At 44.7% G+C, this 15,162-nt stretch overlaps 1 protein-coding gene across 2 annotated transcripts in view; it reads left to right on the plus strand.

The window, feature by feature from the left end:
- LOC135920024 (probable 4-coumarate--CoA ligase 1) overlaps positions 1-15,162 on the plus strand; it is a 102,714-nt gene that overhangs the window by 7,829 nt on the left and 79,723 nt on the right. The window contains exons 1-2 of one of the 2 annotated variants that reach the window (XM_070534797.1): positions 10,491-10,566; positions 14,591-14,738. In XM_070534797.1, the coding sequence (XP_070390898.1) occupies positions 14,616-14,738 (123 nt within the window). In that variant the 5' untranslated portion in view covers positions 10,491-10,566; positions 14,591-14,615. Of the gene's footprint in view, positions 1-10,490; positions 10,567-14,590; positions 14,739-15,162 lie in introns of those variants that run through there. The other variant, XM_065454090.2, reaches the window with a different exon arrangement.

A 15,162-nucleotide genomic window follows, 5' to 3' on the forward strand; every position in this document is an offset into this window, starting at 1 on the left:
CGAGGATGAGGAACTATGCTGAACTTCCGTGTACGTGCGTGCGCATGTGATGAACGTGTGCGCACAATGTATCCGTCCTGGATGCGTGGTTGATTTGCCCGTCGCATCTGTCGCACAGCGTGTGCTGCGAAAGTAATCGCCATTATGGCAAACGCTGTCCAACAACAGCAACGCTACATCAACTGGAAAAAGTATGTGTTCCAGTTGCCGCGTAACATAATTACTTTATAGTATATTGGAAGTACAGTGTGGCGCTTTCATGTCTGTAGATTGTGTGTACTTAACTTTATGTATTTTCTGATGATATTTACTTTTAAAACTTGCTTTAGCCCAACAAGGTGCTTGCGCTTGGTGGAGAGATTAGTAGAATGAGGATGGTATGCTGCACTTCTACACCCGCGCGCGCGCGCGTCGTTGGCGTCGCTTGTAGTGGTGGTGCTTGCGTAAATTTGTCTGACATCCACGCGAGAGTGCGCTACGATTTGGCCCCGTGAATATTGGTGCATAGCGACATCGACTTTCACATTCGGGAACGGATGTGGACGCTTCTTCATATAGGCTTAGCATTTCAAGAAAAAGCTTTAATCTTGAGAAGCACATAGTGGTACACAGCGCTTATGTGTTTTGGATCTTTTTTTCTTTTCGATATTTTAGTTTTTTTTATATTCAGTTGGTCCGAGAAGCGCCTTGTGCGTTTTGCTGCGAAGAAACGCCGGTAGTACGAAATAAGCATAGACGGAATGCGCGGAGTGATAACATATCGTGACCAAACTTCTTGCGTAGCTTGAACACAGTTGCACGTGGTGTATGAAACACTATAGTTTTGTCTTTTATTGCCTAATATTCTTTGTCTAGTTACGCGATGACACTTTCTGCTTCATTCCGTTTGTCCTTCTATTTCATCCCCCAAAAGCTTGTACCACCATCTAGGCTTGATTGTCCGCGAAAACATCAGGTTCCGTACACTTGACGCCAGCTACTTGTGTGTTCATGCAGGAGACTCTGATGCTATATTTTGTCGGAAAGTCGCCGACAAACATGCGCTCAAAGAATAAACTCATAATAAATCGTAAATCTAAGCATTCATCACAAATCGTAAATCTCATATTGTACGAAGTAGAGGGAACTGTCACACTAGCGTTTACGGGAGCTGCAAGCAGGGTGGTTCAGCCAGCAGTGAATAGTGATTGGTACACATATTTTTCTAAACTTCGTCCTTCCGGTTTCGAATGGCTTAGTGATTTTGTCAACACAATGTTCCAAACAAAGTATTCTGTTATAAATAAATAAATAAACGCCATTAAAATTCACCAGTTGTATGACTCGATCATAGCACATACAGTACAAAAGCCTGATATTGAAAGCAGTACCCACGGACACGAGCACCGCCTGTGAGCTTAGTACAACCTTATGAATTTCTCGCGTTCGAGCAAGCGCGTTGAGAGGCTCAACGCGTTTCTGTTTGCCGACCTGGGCAGGCTGAACCGTCGCAATTCCTAACAATTAGGTGTGTTGATAGTCTTCTGCTATTACACGAGTAGAGAATGCCTAGAAATTGTTCACAATGAATGCACATAAAGGATAATAATCAAAACCACAAGAACATCTCAAGCCACCAGAACGAAGATCAGACAAATTCATAAACTAACCATGAATGCCATTGTGTGACTATGCCGTGCCCTAAGAAACTGGTCAGTGACAATGAACGGAGTCATCAGAACACGATGAAGAAACGTATATGAAAGGCAAATACTTATGGAGGCGAAGTGAGAAAGCAAGAGAAATATTTCGGGAGCAAGGTGCGCGCGGGAAACGCAAGCAACGACAGAATGCCGTCAGCAACAACAGTGAGAAGCTTTCCTAAAAGACGCGTTACAAATTAGGCGAGCACGCCGGCGCCGAAACTATGGGACCAGGAAAAACACTGCAACATTATTTATTTAATTTACCAAAAACAAGAGTGCGCCTAACAATGAGTTCTCAGGGGACGTTGTCATAGTGTGCGTACTATTCTATGGAATTGCTTACCTCCCTAAATACGAAAGCCTTGGTTTCAAGAGTAGACTGCTAGGTTTATAATTAATGACCCCAAAGAACGCTATGCACTATATGATAATTCCCTAATGTGTAGTTTCTGTACCAATCTTTTCGACACTATATATCAATATATGTGTAGCTGTGGGGCCGTGGTTCCTAAAGTTTTCCAGGATCGCTCATGAATTTTTGCTATCAAGCGCCGTTTCTTGTATCCGTTTTCCTCATCAATTGTGACTTTATTTTAACAAAATGCCTACATCGAATTTATTTATTTATTATTTCTGACACCTGAAAGACCGCGGCCAATGTGTTTTACGTGACTGCATGGCTATTAAGCAGTGGCAAACTTGTTTTCAAATATGCGTAGTGTAATGTATGTAAATACTATCGTGTCCAATGTGAGCTGCAACGGCCGAGCCAAGACCAACATGACAGCCGCGACGCTCTCGACAAGAAAGTCACCAAAGAGTACGATGCTGCATACCGTAAAATTTGAGCACACCTCTTTACGTGTTTTCATGTAGCGATATATTGAGGCATAGCAGCGGTCACCACACCTAACGGCAGAGCCACGACGTGAAGCACTCTTTGTAGACCGACCACGCAGTTGCCGCTTCCCGGGCACTGCAGCTTGTGCAACTGTAATTTTTGCCGGAAAACGCTTGCGGCGAATGCAACACGTGAAGGCGAGTTTTCTGGTTCTTTTTTAGAGCGCACCTCTTAAGGCCCAACCACTGGCATGCGTCAGCACGCTTATGCACGCGTCAATGCGTCAAAAGCGTCGGTCTCGAACAGAGTGACGTGTGGCGACGGCTCGCCGGGGTGGACCAGTCAGAAGCTGCGACGTGTCACCAGCGTCCACCAAACGGAGGTTGCGATGCCTGATGGCAGCCGATGCGAAGACGGAACTGCAACGAAGACGAATACTAAAACAATTTTCCGGGTTGGTTGGACGCAAGATACGCACGATAGTGTTCCTAAAAAGCATTGTTGTTATACTAGGGACACAACGACACGACTGACGACCCTGAGTTGGGGCAGTGCGACGTGGATCCCCGCGGAGTTCGAACGAGGCCGACAAATGCAACCTGCCGACTAGATCCCAGAGGTTCCAATGCGACCATCTGCTGAAACATTCAACCGAATCACTATTGCCGCAACGTCTGCGCTTGATGTATGTGTAATTTGTCGTGCTCGAAACGAATGGAAAAATGCTTCCGAACTCCGAAGTCTAGATATTGAGCACTCGCCTACAGCCGAATATTTACGCCACGCTTACATGTCCCTCGAGTTCGCAACTGGTGAGTGAACGAGCACAGCCGGGAAATTCTGCCATGTAAATGAATTTTCAGTTCCACTTGGCGTTGCAGCGATTTTAATTATGGCACTATTGGCTTCGCGTATTGTGTGACGTTGTGAATGAGCTGAGTGGAATTTCAGGGTGTGAGCCGTGGCGTGTTTCGTGTGGTCTAAGGTGACTGAAGTTTAAAGGGAATATATTAGGGGGTTTTACGAGCCAAAAACACTTTCTGATTATGAAGCACGCCGTACAAGGCGACTCCGGAAATTTGGACTCCCTGGAGTTCTTTAACGTGCACCTAAATATAAGTTAACGGGCATTTTTAAACGGGCTTTTTTCCGTCGGCAAAGATGACTTTCGAAAGCAAAAGACACTAGTAGCCGAACAATGAGAAACACGTACATCATCAGCCATACGGTCCGTTGCAGCTGAGAGTGCGTTCTTTTATTCGACATGTGAATCCAGTTCAGCCCAAGTTCACAGTACTCCTTCACTAACTTCTCTCAAGGGCATGCATCTCATGGTTTAGCGGGGGATAAATCACACGTGCAAAAGTTAAGAACGCTCACGCATCGACGGAAACATCAAACAACACGGTCATGCCTGAGGGGGTGTATCCTTATACTTGAGCACTGCAAAAAGCCATGATCTATTTGCAATAGCTGCACCGTATGGTATGCACAGGAGGACCTGCATCATGCAAGACATATGCATGCACTCGCCTATACAAGGATTGCTTCCATGCCTGCTTGAGAAGCAGCACGTACTAAATCAATGAATCTGTAACTGGCATTTGATCTCTCTTATCGTTTAACGAAAAAGATTGTGTGAGTGCATAGCGGGGAGGGTGAAAAGGTGTTTTTAGTGCTTTGTGCAGTCGGTACAACTAAACTGCGCAAATCTCCTTAGGTTCCACTAAAACATTTGCCGCTTTGATACTATAAACTATATTCAGGAAAAAAGATAAACTCAAAACCAAGTTCCTAATGCATTTTCTCATAATGCGCTTGATTGAAAAGTTAGCATTTCCACTGCAACATTATTCCAATATACAGCATATGCCAGGCACGTACCAAGGATTTTTTTTCGGGGGGCGCCCACCACCTCCATCATCATCATCATCATCATCATGTTTTATGTCAACTGCAGGACGAAGGCCTCTCCCTGCGATCTCCAATTACACCTGTCCTGCGCCAACCGCTTCCAACTAGCGCCCGCGAATTTTCTAATTTCATCGCTCCACCTAGTGTTTTGTCGTTCTCGATTACGTTTTCCTTCTCTTGGTACCCATTCTGTAACCCTAATGGTCCAACTGTTATCTAACCGGCGCATTACATGACCTGCCCAGCTACATTTTTTCCTCTTGATGTCAATAAGAATATCGTCTATACCCGTTCGCTCTCTCATCCAAACCGCTCTCTTTCTCTCTCTTAACGTTATGCCCGGCAATCTTCGTTCGATCGCTCTTTTCGCGCACCTTAACTTGCTCTCAAGTCTCTGCCCCATATGTCAGCACTGGCAAAGTTCACTGATACCACACCTTACTTTTCAATAATAATGGTAAGCTTCCAGTCAGGAGCTGGCAATGTCTGCCATATGCGATCCAACCTATTTTTATTCTTCTGTGAATTTCCTTCTCATGATCAGGGTTCCCTGTGATTAATTGACCTAGCTAGACGTACTCCTTCACAGTCTCTAGTGGCCGAATGGCAATCCTGATCTCTTGCTCCTTTGTCCGGCTATTTATCATTATCTTCATCTTCTGCATATTAATATTCAACCCCACTCTTACACTCTCTCTGTTAAGGTGTCCAATCATGAATAAAACAATGTCATCGGCAAACCGAAGGTTGCTGAGATATTTGCCGTCGATCTTTACTCCTAAGCCTTCCCAGTTTAATAGCTTGAATTCTTCTAAGCACGCAGTGAATAGCCTTGGAGAAATTGTGTATCCCTGCCTGACCCCTTTCTCTATAGGTATCTCCCTGCTTTTCTTGTGTAGAATTAAGGTAGCTGTAGAACCTCTGTAGATATTCTTACGCGAAGGACGAGTCAGTAAGACGAGAAACTATTTACAGATTATGTATACAACAACGGTTGCAGCGCTGACCGGTTAGATTCACAGTGCGAGCCCAATTCGTTCTTCCTCCTCTTTTCTGGAGTGATGGCGCCCACGCGCCTCGTTCAAACAAACAAATACCACACGCATGCAGCAATTTTTCCAAGCTTTTTACGTAAGCGTTCTGTAATCCTTGATTACGTAGTGCCTCTATGACTGCTGGTATCTCTACTGAATCAAATGCATTTTCGTAATCTGTATAAGCCACATAGAGAAGCTTATTGTACTCTGCAGATTTCGCGATAACCTGATTGATGACATGGATGTGATCCATTGTAAAGTATCTTTTCCTGAAGCCAGCCTGTTCCCTTGGTTGACAAAATGCAGTGTTGCCCTTATTGTATTAGAAATTATTTCGGTAAATATTTTATTTAATTCTGGGAGCTAGCTAATGGTGCTATAGTTTTTCAATTCTTTAACGTCTCCTTTCTTGTGGATTGTGGTCTGCATTCTTCCATTTTTCTGGGACCTCTGCAGTCGATAGACACTTCGTATAAAGAGCCGCCAGTTTTCCAAGCATTATGTCTCCTCCATCTTTGATTAAATCGACTGTTATTCCAGCTTCTCCTCCCGCTCTTCATCGTTTCATGTCTTGCAGGGCCCTTCTGACCTCATCGCTAGCTATAGGAGAGTTTCTGTATCCTGTTCATTACTCTTTCTAAGTGGGGTATCGATCGTGACTCCTCTGGGTACTGTATACAGGTCAGCTTAGAATTTTTCCGCTGCTTTTGCTATATCTTCGAGATTGCTGATGATATTATCCTTCTTATCTTTTAGTGCATGCATCATGGTTTGTCCTATGCCAGGTTTCATATTTACTGATTTCAGGCAGCGTTCATTTTTTACGGCGTCTTCAGTCTTTCTCATGTTATAGTTTCGAATATCAGTTATTTTCGCCTTGTTGATCAGTTTTAGCAGTTCCGCGAATTGCGTAACGCTGTGCGGCCGGCAGTCGCATACAACCGCGTAGAGCTCAGGACTCTGCGATTCTAGACGTACTGCGCTCACCGCGAAAGGTTAGATAAACACCCACATAAGCATAGCAGAGAAGTGGCTACGTGATGCGGTTCGACCGATGACTGTAGAAGCGTCATTCAAAACAAGTAATTGTTCTCCGCTTCAGGCGGCGTTTTCTCTACTTGCTTTTTAAATAAAAAGATGTTGATCCATAAATATTCTCATAAACAACGGTTCACTTTTTATTATTCGTTTTTGCTTGCAGTTTGGCTGTTGCCTTGGTTTTCTCCCCTAGTATATCGCTTAATTTCTCAACTCCTTGCGATTTTTGTTTCCGGTTGCCAATTTTGCACAAAAAGTTCTATACAATTAGGGAAAAACAGACGAGGTAACTGGAGACAGTCATCCTGCTTATGGGTTTAAAGGTTATTGCAGGGTTTCATGATGGACGCTCCTTCCCATTATTTTATTTCCCGCCTTATCTAACCCATATCCCGTGTATATGGTTCCGGGCATCTGCCAGCGTCGCGGCGAGCCGTCACTCAAGGAAATAATGAAGCAAAGGAAAAAGTTAAACGCTATTGGCGTTTTCTCCTGCCGCAACTCGTTCCATGGGAGTACAGACTAGCTGAGTAACAGCGGCATCCCTCTCCTGGTCCCAGGATCAGCCTAAACAAAGAAGGTTGAACTAACAAAAGGAACAGCTATGCGCGTGACGGTTGAATAGATGGTGACAACTGAACGAACCTCGAGTTAATCGCGCGGGTGCGGACTCTATGAGAAAACTCTCCTTCACATTACAAGAGATGCCGATAACTACCGCCATCTAAAAGGAGTGAAAAAGGCAGCATGATGCTGACCGATGAACAGCTGCCAAGTCTCAACATTAATCTGGCGGCGCTTTAGGAATGTGTGGGGAGTGGTAGCGTGGGTGAAGGGGGGGGGGGTTATGCCACTTGATTTCGGGGGGGGGGGGCCGGGCCCCCTCCCCTGGGTACGTGCCTTGCATATGCGCTTGTAATAAGTACGCTCCGTGAAAGGCGAACGATTGGGCCTGCAATACGAAAATGTGTATTAGCACTGCGAAAGGTGTTGCCATGCGTATGAGCCTCGAAAAAGCAGCTGCGTGTACAGCCTACTTCCTCGTGGGCACACATATGAAGAATGTTCGGGCCCTTCCCACTCTGGGTGTTACATTCAGCCCTTCTTTGGACTTTTCCGCATATGTCACCAGTACTGTATCTAAGGCTCTTTGCAATCTTGGGTTTGCGTTCCGTGTCTCTATACCCTATGGACCTGAGGTTTTCCTAGCATTCTACACTTCTATCAGGCTGCCACGGCATGAGTGCTACTTATCAGTATAGTCCATGCGCCATATTCACCTCGCTGACCAGCTTGACTTTGTTCAGTGCCGGGCAACACATGTCCTCTGCTCCCGTCTTCTCGGTTGCCACGAGCTCATCCCAGCCTACGAGGTTGCCTCAAAGCCCTCAAATGGCACACCCTGCCATACCAGCGCAGCACTGCACTAGTACATCTATTTTGCTGGGTTCTTAACGGCTGTCCGAAAAGCACTCACCTTTCTTTTTCATTCCGTTACAACAAGCGGTCAACACAGCCTGAGTCCCATCATGACTGGGCTACCCGACACCGCAGCTCCATGCGTATATCTGGCATACAGAGCTTTCTCTCTGCCCCTATGGCCATTCAGACTCACCTTCTTTGCGAACGGACAGAATCGGCGCTCCTGCACTTTGTGCACCCGTCGACTGCCTAATTCTGGCCCAATGTGTGTGTCATGCTCTGTGATTGAGGAAGTGTGGTGTGTGTGTGTGGGGGGGGGGGCAATATACTGCATTAACAGCCAAAGCACCGATGACAGTAATTATATTTAAAATGTGTTGCATATTTATTGTAAAATCTATTACCGGAACGCCGCTGCAATTTTCAATGACCTGCAGAATGTTCTATCAGGATCAGCGGGAACGTAGACAGTTCGGTGTTTCTACTCGGTGTCAATGTGTTGTATGCAGCGTCCTCACTTTCATTGTTTTTCAAGGGAAGCCTGTAGTGCTTGACTGGTGTGGGCGTCGGTGTTGGTGTTGCCGTACGAAAAAAATCAAGCCGCGCGGAAATAAAAATTTCTTGTCGGGCTATGGATTCCAGCTGTCGACCTCATAGTTCCGAGACCACCATGCTAACCGATTCAGCCACTGTCGAATCGGTGTATTCGCTCTTTAAAACAGACGTTGATATACGGCTACGAGGAAGTCGACGCAGCGAAAAGCGCGCGATAATCACAGGCACGTCCCCCGCTCCTCCGGAAGAGGGAAGTGGTGAGATCGCCTGTTCGCTCGCTTCGCGCCCGCCGTTTCCCGCCAGCTCAGGCCTGGCACTCATATGGGGAGGCCACATTTGGCTCGTTCGTCCGAAGAACAGGCAGTGTTGAAGGAACGGCAGCTGGAGTTGGCCGCTCGTCGTGCATTCGGCTGACGAAAATGCCGCGTTTGGCGAAAGCAGACGGGAAATCACTTGAGAAAGGGCTCGTCGTCGACGTACCGGCCTCGCCAAGAGGGAGCGCGAAGCCGAGGCGTTACGACAACGAAGAGCCGCGGATCCCGAGTTTCGCTTGCATAGTAGTGAAAGGGTGGTCAATTTTCTTCATAATATCATGCACCAGGCATAACCTTCAAGCACCCGCCGTGGTTGCTCCGTGGCTACGGTTTTGGGCTGCTGAGCACGAGGTCACGGGATCGAATCCGCGCCACGGTGGTCGCATTTCGATGGTTGCGAAAGGCGAAAACGCCCGTGTACTTAGGTTTAGGTGCACGTTAAAGAGCCCCAGGTGGTCCAAATTTCCGGAGTCCCCCACTACAGTGTGCCTAATAATCAGAAAGTGGTTTTGGCACGTTAAACCCCATAATTTGATTTTTTTTTAATCTTCAAGTGGCTAGATAAGTGCTTTTAATGCTTTTGAAAACACAAAACAGGTTACATTCTCATATTTGATGTTCGTGTAGTCAGTGCTCGCATGGAGTCTACGTTCTGTAAACTTGACAAAACTCAATAGACGATTGAAAATTCTTTGTTTTCTGCTGCTGTAAAATTTCTATAATCCTGAAGATGTAAGAAATGTGGCGAAAGCAAGTTTTCCATCAACGGGGTGAATTGGCATCCGAAAGAGTTAAGACGTATGGAAGCATACCTGATCTCTGTTGTCACAAGCATCTTCAATAGTTCCCTAAAGTCTAGATCGTGTTCTCGCACTCTGAAGGTAGCATGCATATTGCCCGTGCACCAATTGTGTGCTAGAGATGCAGTTAATAACTAGCGGCCTATATCTATCCTCTGCACTGCGTCAAAAGTGTTTGAATGGTTATTGCATTTCTAGCTTTCCGCTAGGGCTAAGAACATATTATTACGGGGGTTGTCGGTAAAATAAGGTTCCCAGTGCTTTTTCACAATGAAAAACATGTTTATTTGCATTTATTAATGCATTTTCGGGAACTTAAAGTTCTCCCTGTTTTTCGAAGTAATGGCCGTTGTGACCAATGTATTTTTGCATGCGCTGTACCATCTTCCTTAAGCCTGAATCGCAGAACTCTCCTGCCACGTCGGGAAGATAGCTTAAAACCTCTTTCAGCTCCTCTCCAGTTCTGAAATGCGTCCTAATCAGGTGTTTCTTCAATTCAGGGAACATATGGTAGTCGTTTGGCGCTATATCTGAGATGTAGATGAGATCGTTTGTTACACGGGCGATGTGCAGACGAGCGTTGTCCTGATGGAAACGAACTCCCTTCGTGAGCATGCCTGTCCTGTTGTTTTGAATCGCGCAGCGAAGGTTATGCAACATCTCTAAGTAGTGGCCCGCATTCACTGTTGTACCGGCAGCCGTGAATTCGCACAAGAATAACCCCTTCCAAACCAAAAAAAAAATATACTCGCCATCACTTTCCCGGCAGTGTTTGTTTGAACTTCCGCGACTTCACGACACTGAATGTTTCCACTGACGGGATTGTTTCGTTTCCGGTCTCGTGCAGTGGACCCAGCACTCGTCCCCAGTGACAGCAGAGTCAAATAATTTCTCGTCATCGGTTTCGTAGGACTGAAGAAATTCGCGGGCGCTGCGACACATCACCGTTTGTGGTCTTCCGTAAGCATTTTCGGGACCCACCTTGCACAAATCATGGCATACTCTACATGTTCTGTCAAATATTTGTTAATGCAGGTCTTGCTGACATCAAGGATCATCTCGCAGAACTCCCGAACTGTCACCCTTTCATCTTTCAGCATCGTTTCTTCCACTTTCGCAATCGCTTCGTTCGAAACGCGATGGCCGTCCTAAACGATGTTCGCCATGGACGTCTGTACGTCCGTCTTTGAATTCTCTGCACCATTTGCGCACGTGTTGTGCGCTCATATACTTTTCTCCACAGACTTCACACAGTTGGGAATGAATGGCCAGCGGTGTAGTGTTTTTGGACGGAAAACGAAATGAATCACATAGCGTAAATGGCACCTGGCGGGAGAAACGTAATGAAGCTGTATCTCTAACTGCTGCCAAGCAAAGAATGAGCGTCGCAGATGGCTCGCCGTGGTGGAGACTGGGAGAGGAGAACCAAGCTACACACCAGTGTCGCGGAGTACCGCGTGACAGCGTTCCTCGCAACTGCAGCCCCTTGGGAACCTCATGTTTCGGACGACCCTCGTAAATGAACTGCATGGCTTTGTGTGCCGACGACTTAAATCTATTTCAGACTCAACAGCGTTCACCGCGGCCTCCATCTCCAGACAGATATTTTTCACCCGAACTGGTGCAGCTATAAGGTACTCTCAAAGGTTTCCAATCGTATGCCATTAAGTCATACGCTGTAAACACGCCATGCGTAATTTTCATACATCCTTTGGGATTCTCGACTCACCAGTGCCAATGAAATGAATGATCTTCGTGTGTAGTTTGAGAAAACACTAGGCCTTTCTTAGGACGTTAGGACACTCTTGAAGTTGTATGCCGTATACTGCAGAAACTCCGCAAGCCAGTTGTGTTTCTGAAATTTTGCTGTGTGCCTTCCACTATTAGAGTAGGCCTCTGTAGTTGGGGATGCAACGTGCAAATATAATTCTGCATCTAATGCGACCAGACTAAATTGACATCTGTCATAGGGCAATGCATTTGCCATTCGCGCGACCAGAGCTTAGCCTTCTTAAGTATGCCTCAACTCGTGTCTTTAGACTGAAGACTTAATTAATTGGACCTTCTCTTCCTGCATAAGGTGGTCCATGGCATTGTACATTCCCCAAATCTTTTTGATCATATGCAATCTTACGTGCTGTAACACTATACTAGGCAACATTCCGCATTCTCTGGCTGGCCTTGTTGCATTAACCACTGACCTATATACGGCTCGGCTCCAAAAAAACATAATAACAATTGTGCCTGTATTGCCATATTTCAGAGTTATTTGTTGTTTTGTATGTATTTGGATAATCACGTTGTATGATTATCTACCTTTTAGGCTCCTTCGTTTTCACTTTTCAAATTTCTTTCTCTATCTCGCAGATTTTGTCTACCGCATTTTTGTTCTATGTACATTTTGGCTCGCATATTGCTTTTTAAGTGCACCAGTACGAATGCTCTCTAGCTGTTCATGGGCACAATAATAAATATTTTATTGACTAAGTGATTATTACTGTAATATAAAATCGTGCTTCTTGAGTACGTACTAGAAATGTGCAGTTGCTTTTGGGCAATATTGTTATAGTGTGACAATTAAAAAAATAAACGGTGAATTAAGTTAGTGCAATTAACGGCTATGTGCCCGATTATATGTGTTGGGCTATAATTTCTTCTGAGGAATAATAACAGATGGGTACCGTATGTAGTGTTATGGAATTAAATAATATCCCACAGCAATTGTTTCATGATTCACGCAACAAATTAAATATTTTTCTCTGTCGAAACAGCATAGTCAACTCAAAACAATAAACTGTCTTTTTTTTTCCTTCGGTGACTTGAAGTGTAGAAATTGGGACAGTAACATGCATATATATATATATATATATATATATATATATATATATATATATATATACACGTATATCCATCTGAACAATCCGCCGCAGTTAACCATCCTTAATAGAGTTTCCTCCCTCCTTGCCTACGTTTTCTCTGGAGTAATGGTGAATAATAATGGTGACTTCCTGAATAACATATCTTTTTATGTTTGCATGTTTGCCGACGAATGTGTAATTTGCCGGGTGATTGCTAGTACTGATGACCATCTAAATCACAATTTCCTTGACCTATTGCGCTTAGTGCACCACGCGGCTGCTCTCACTTAATCCAAATAAATACAATGTCGTTAATTCGGAGACATATCAATTCATATTTTTCATGCTGCATTTATAAGATCCCGGTGTCTGAAGTTACTTCTTTCAAATGTCGAGGCGCAACTCCAACATCAAACCTTTCCCGGACTACACCTACCAACGACATCTAGGGCAACTTCTCCCGGTATTTGGGCTATTTACGCTGGAACCTGTGCAAGAGACTGATTTAATGTACACAAGCTAGCCAATATCTCATTTGTTTGCCCTAAACTTGAATTTGCTTCTTTAGTATGGCCACCTCACCCCATTTATTTAACAGCCGTCCTAGAATCAGTGATGAGTTCAGAATAAAGCCACAAGATTCAACTCACGTAATATGGTCTACAACGCAACCATACCTGAAATTACAAACAGTCTACCGGTGCTTCCTTACACCACCCATCTTGACGTTGTTTCACAAGTGCCTACACGGACCAAGGACATCACAGATAACTCTTGAAGTCGCTCTATTTGTGTCACGAAGATGACATAATAATTTTGTTGTAACCTGTATATATGGTCAAACAGACGCTATTTCATTCACCTGCCTTCGACGCGTAATCCGCTTGTGGAACAACCTTCCCGTTAAGTTCCACAAGCTAACAAAGAGGAATGCTGTTGCCCGATTAACACACATTTCTTATTTTGAATAACTTCTTGTCGGCTTTGCGATTTGTCAACATTTTTTTACAGCGTAATCTATTACCGGCACAACCAAATAGCTGTTTTTGTTGGCGATATTGTCCACCACCACCGCCGGTGTCTGTCGCTCGCAGCTATTAGCGGGAATCAGAAAAGAAATACCCCGTCCACGCCGGGATTGAACATCGGCCCACTTCGCGGAATTAAGTTTCTCTGTCACTGACACAAGCCATTGTTACCGAGATTGAAGCACAAAAATGTCATTTAAACACATTTTAGCGCGATGGAAGACACGTGATGTGACATGCACGCCGCGTGGTGTCGATGCGGACACGCCTAGTATTGTTGTCGCATATTATTACATTACGTGGCTCTCTAGATAGCAGCTACCCAGATAGTGGCACAAGATCGATAGAGAAATCTTGAGAAAGGAAGAAGATTGAGGAGATGTATGCAAAAATTCTAGAATGAAAGAAAAGAAAACTCATGAATTGCATTCCTGAATAATTCAAGCTGGCTAAATGACTATGTCACCATCCCGTTTCACAGGGCATGCCAGCAAATCGTCATCAGAAGTAGCATCGCATCAAATCATCATTAGCACCGTAACTTTTTCGCTCAATGGACGATTTGATGCATTCTCACCAATAAGGTTTTAGAACAGAAGCGCGCTATCTATTTCTCAGCGATGGAAGTGATGCTTCGAAAGAAGACTGGCCTCAGTACGAACCTAATTAGGTCGTAAACGCCAATGTATTGGTTCCGTTGCTATCCATGGTTCGTAAACTGTTACTATCTGCGTTAGTCCTATGAGCCCTGAGCTTTCATTGGTAGTAAGTCTTATTACCTATGCCAATACCGCGTACGGTTACTAGGTTCTCAAAAGCTTTGTGAAATACCGTTACTGCATTTAAGTTACTAACTGGCAAGATCCTTTATCAAAATGTCTAGTTCTTGAATGTTATGGCTCTAAATAATTGGCAATGCCTAAGGGCCCTATATGGTGGCTAGGCATTGCACAAAGACATGTGGTAAGCCATCCCAAGGTTTGGCCATAAGTACATTTTGCTATTACTTATTGTCCACGAAATCGCTGCAATTTATTCCTGCAATTTCTCCTGGAGTACGTTTTACTAATGCATGTAATTTTCTTGCCTCTATTGCAGTACTTGCTCGCCTGACGGCGAAAAGATGAAGGCTCCCATTAAGGATTGTATCGTATATTCTCCATACCCATCCATTGACATACCGCTGTGCTCAGTTTATGCTCTCGTCAAAGAAAAGCTACTGTGGAACCCCTACAAAGTGGCACTGGTGAGCACGATGGTTCTATGAACAGATGCTTATTTAAGTACAATCTCTAGAACATCACAATCTAAATAAAGTAGTGAAAAGCTTTCTTTATAGATGTACCGTTTGTAATATGTATTCTCCACCAGTCTTAAATCTACTACACTTCAAATGCGAGAGCTGTATAAAGAAAGCAGGCGATACACGGACGAGCACTGGTCTTCAGCTGAGCTTCAAATATAGAAGACGAGGAGATTATTCACACAGCAGGTTTGACATCAATTGTGTCGCCGAAAAAGAGGAGGACAGTCGCGTGAGCGTGTACGCCAAGTGGACCTTTGACTTTCGCAAAGGCTGGCTGCAACCGCTGCCACTCCGTGTGTCCTCGCATCTGCTCACTTAATAAATGTGGATGTAGTCGGCTTCACGCCAACTTTATATAGGTAAA

This window comes from Dermacentor albipictus, chromosome 3, assembly GCF_038994185.2.
Source record: "Dermacentor albipictus isolate Rhodes 1998 colony chromosome 3, USDA_Dalb.pri_finalv2, whole genome shotgun sequence".
NCBI lineage: Eukaryota > Metazoa > Arthropoda > Arachnida > Ixodida > Ixodidae > Dermacentor > Dermacentor albipictus.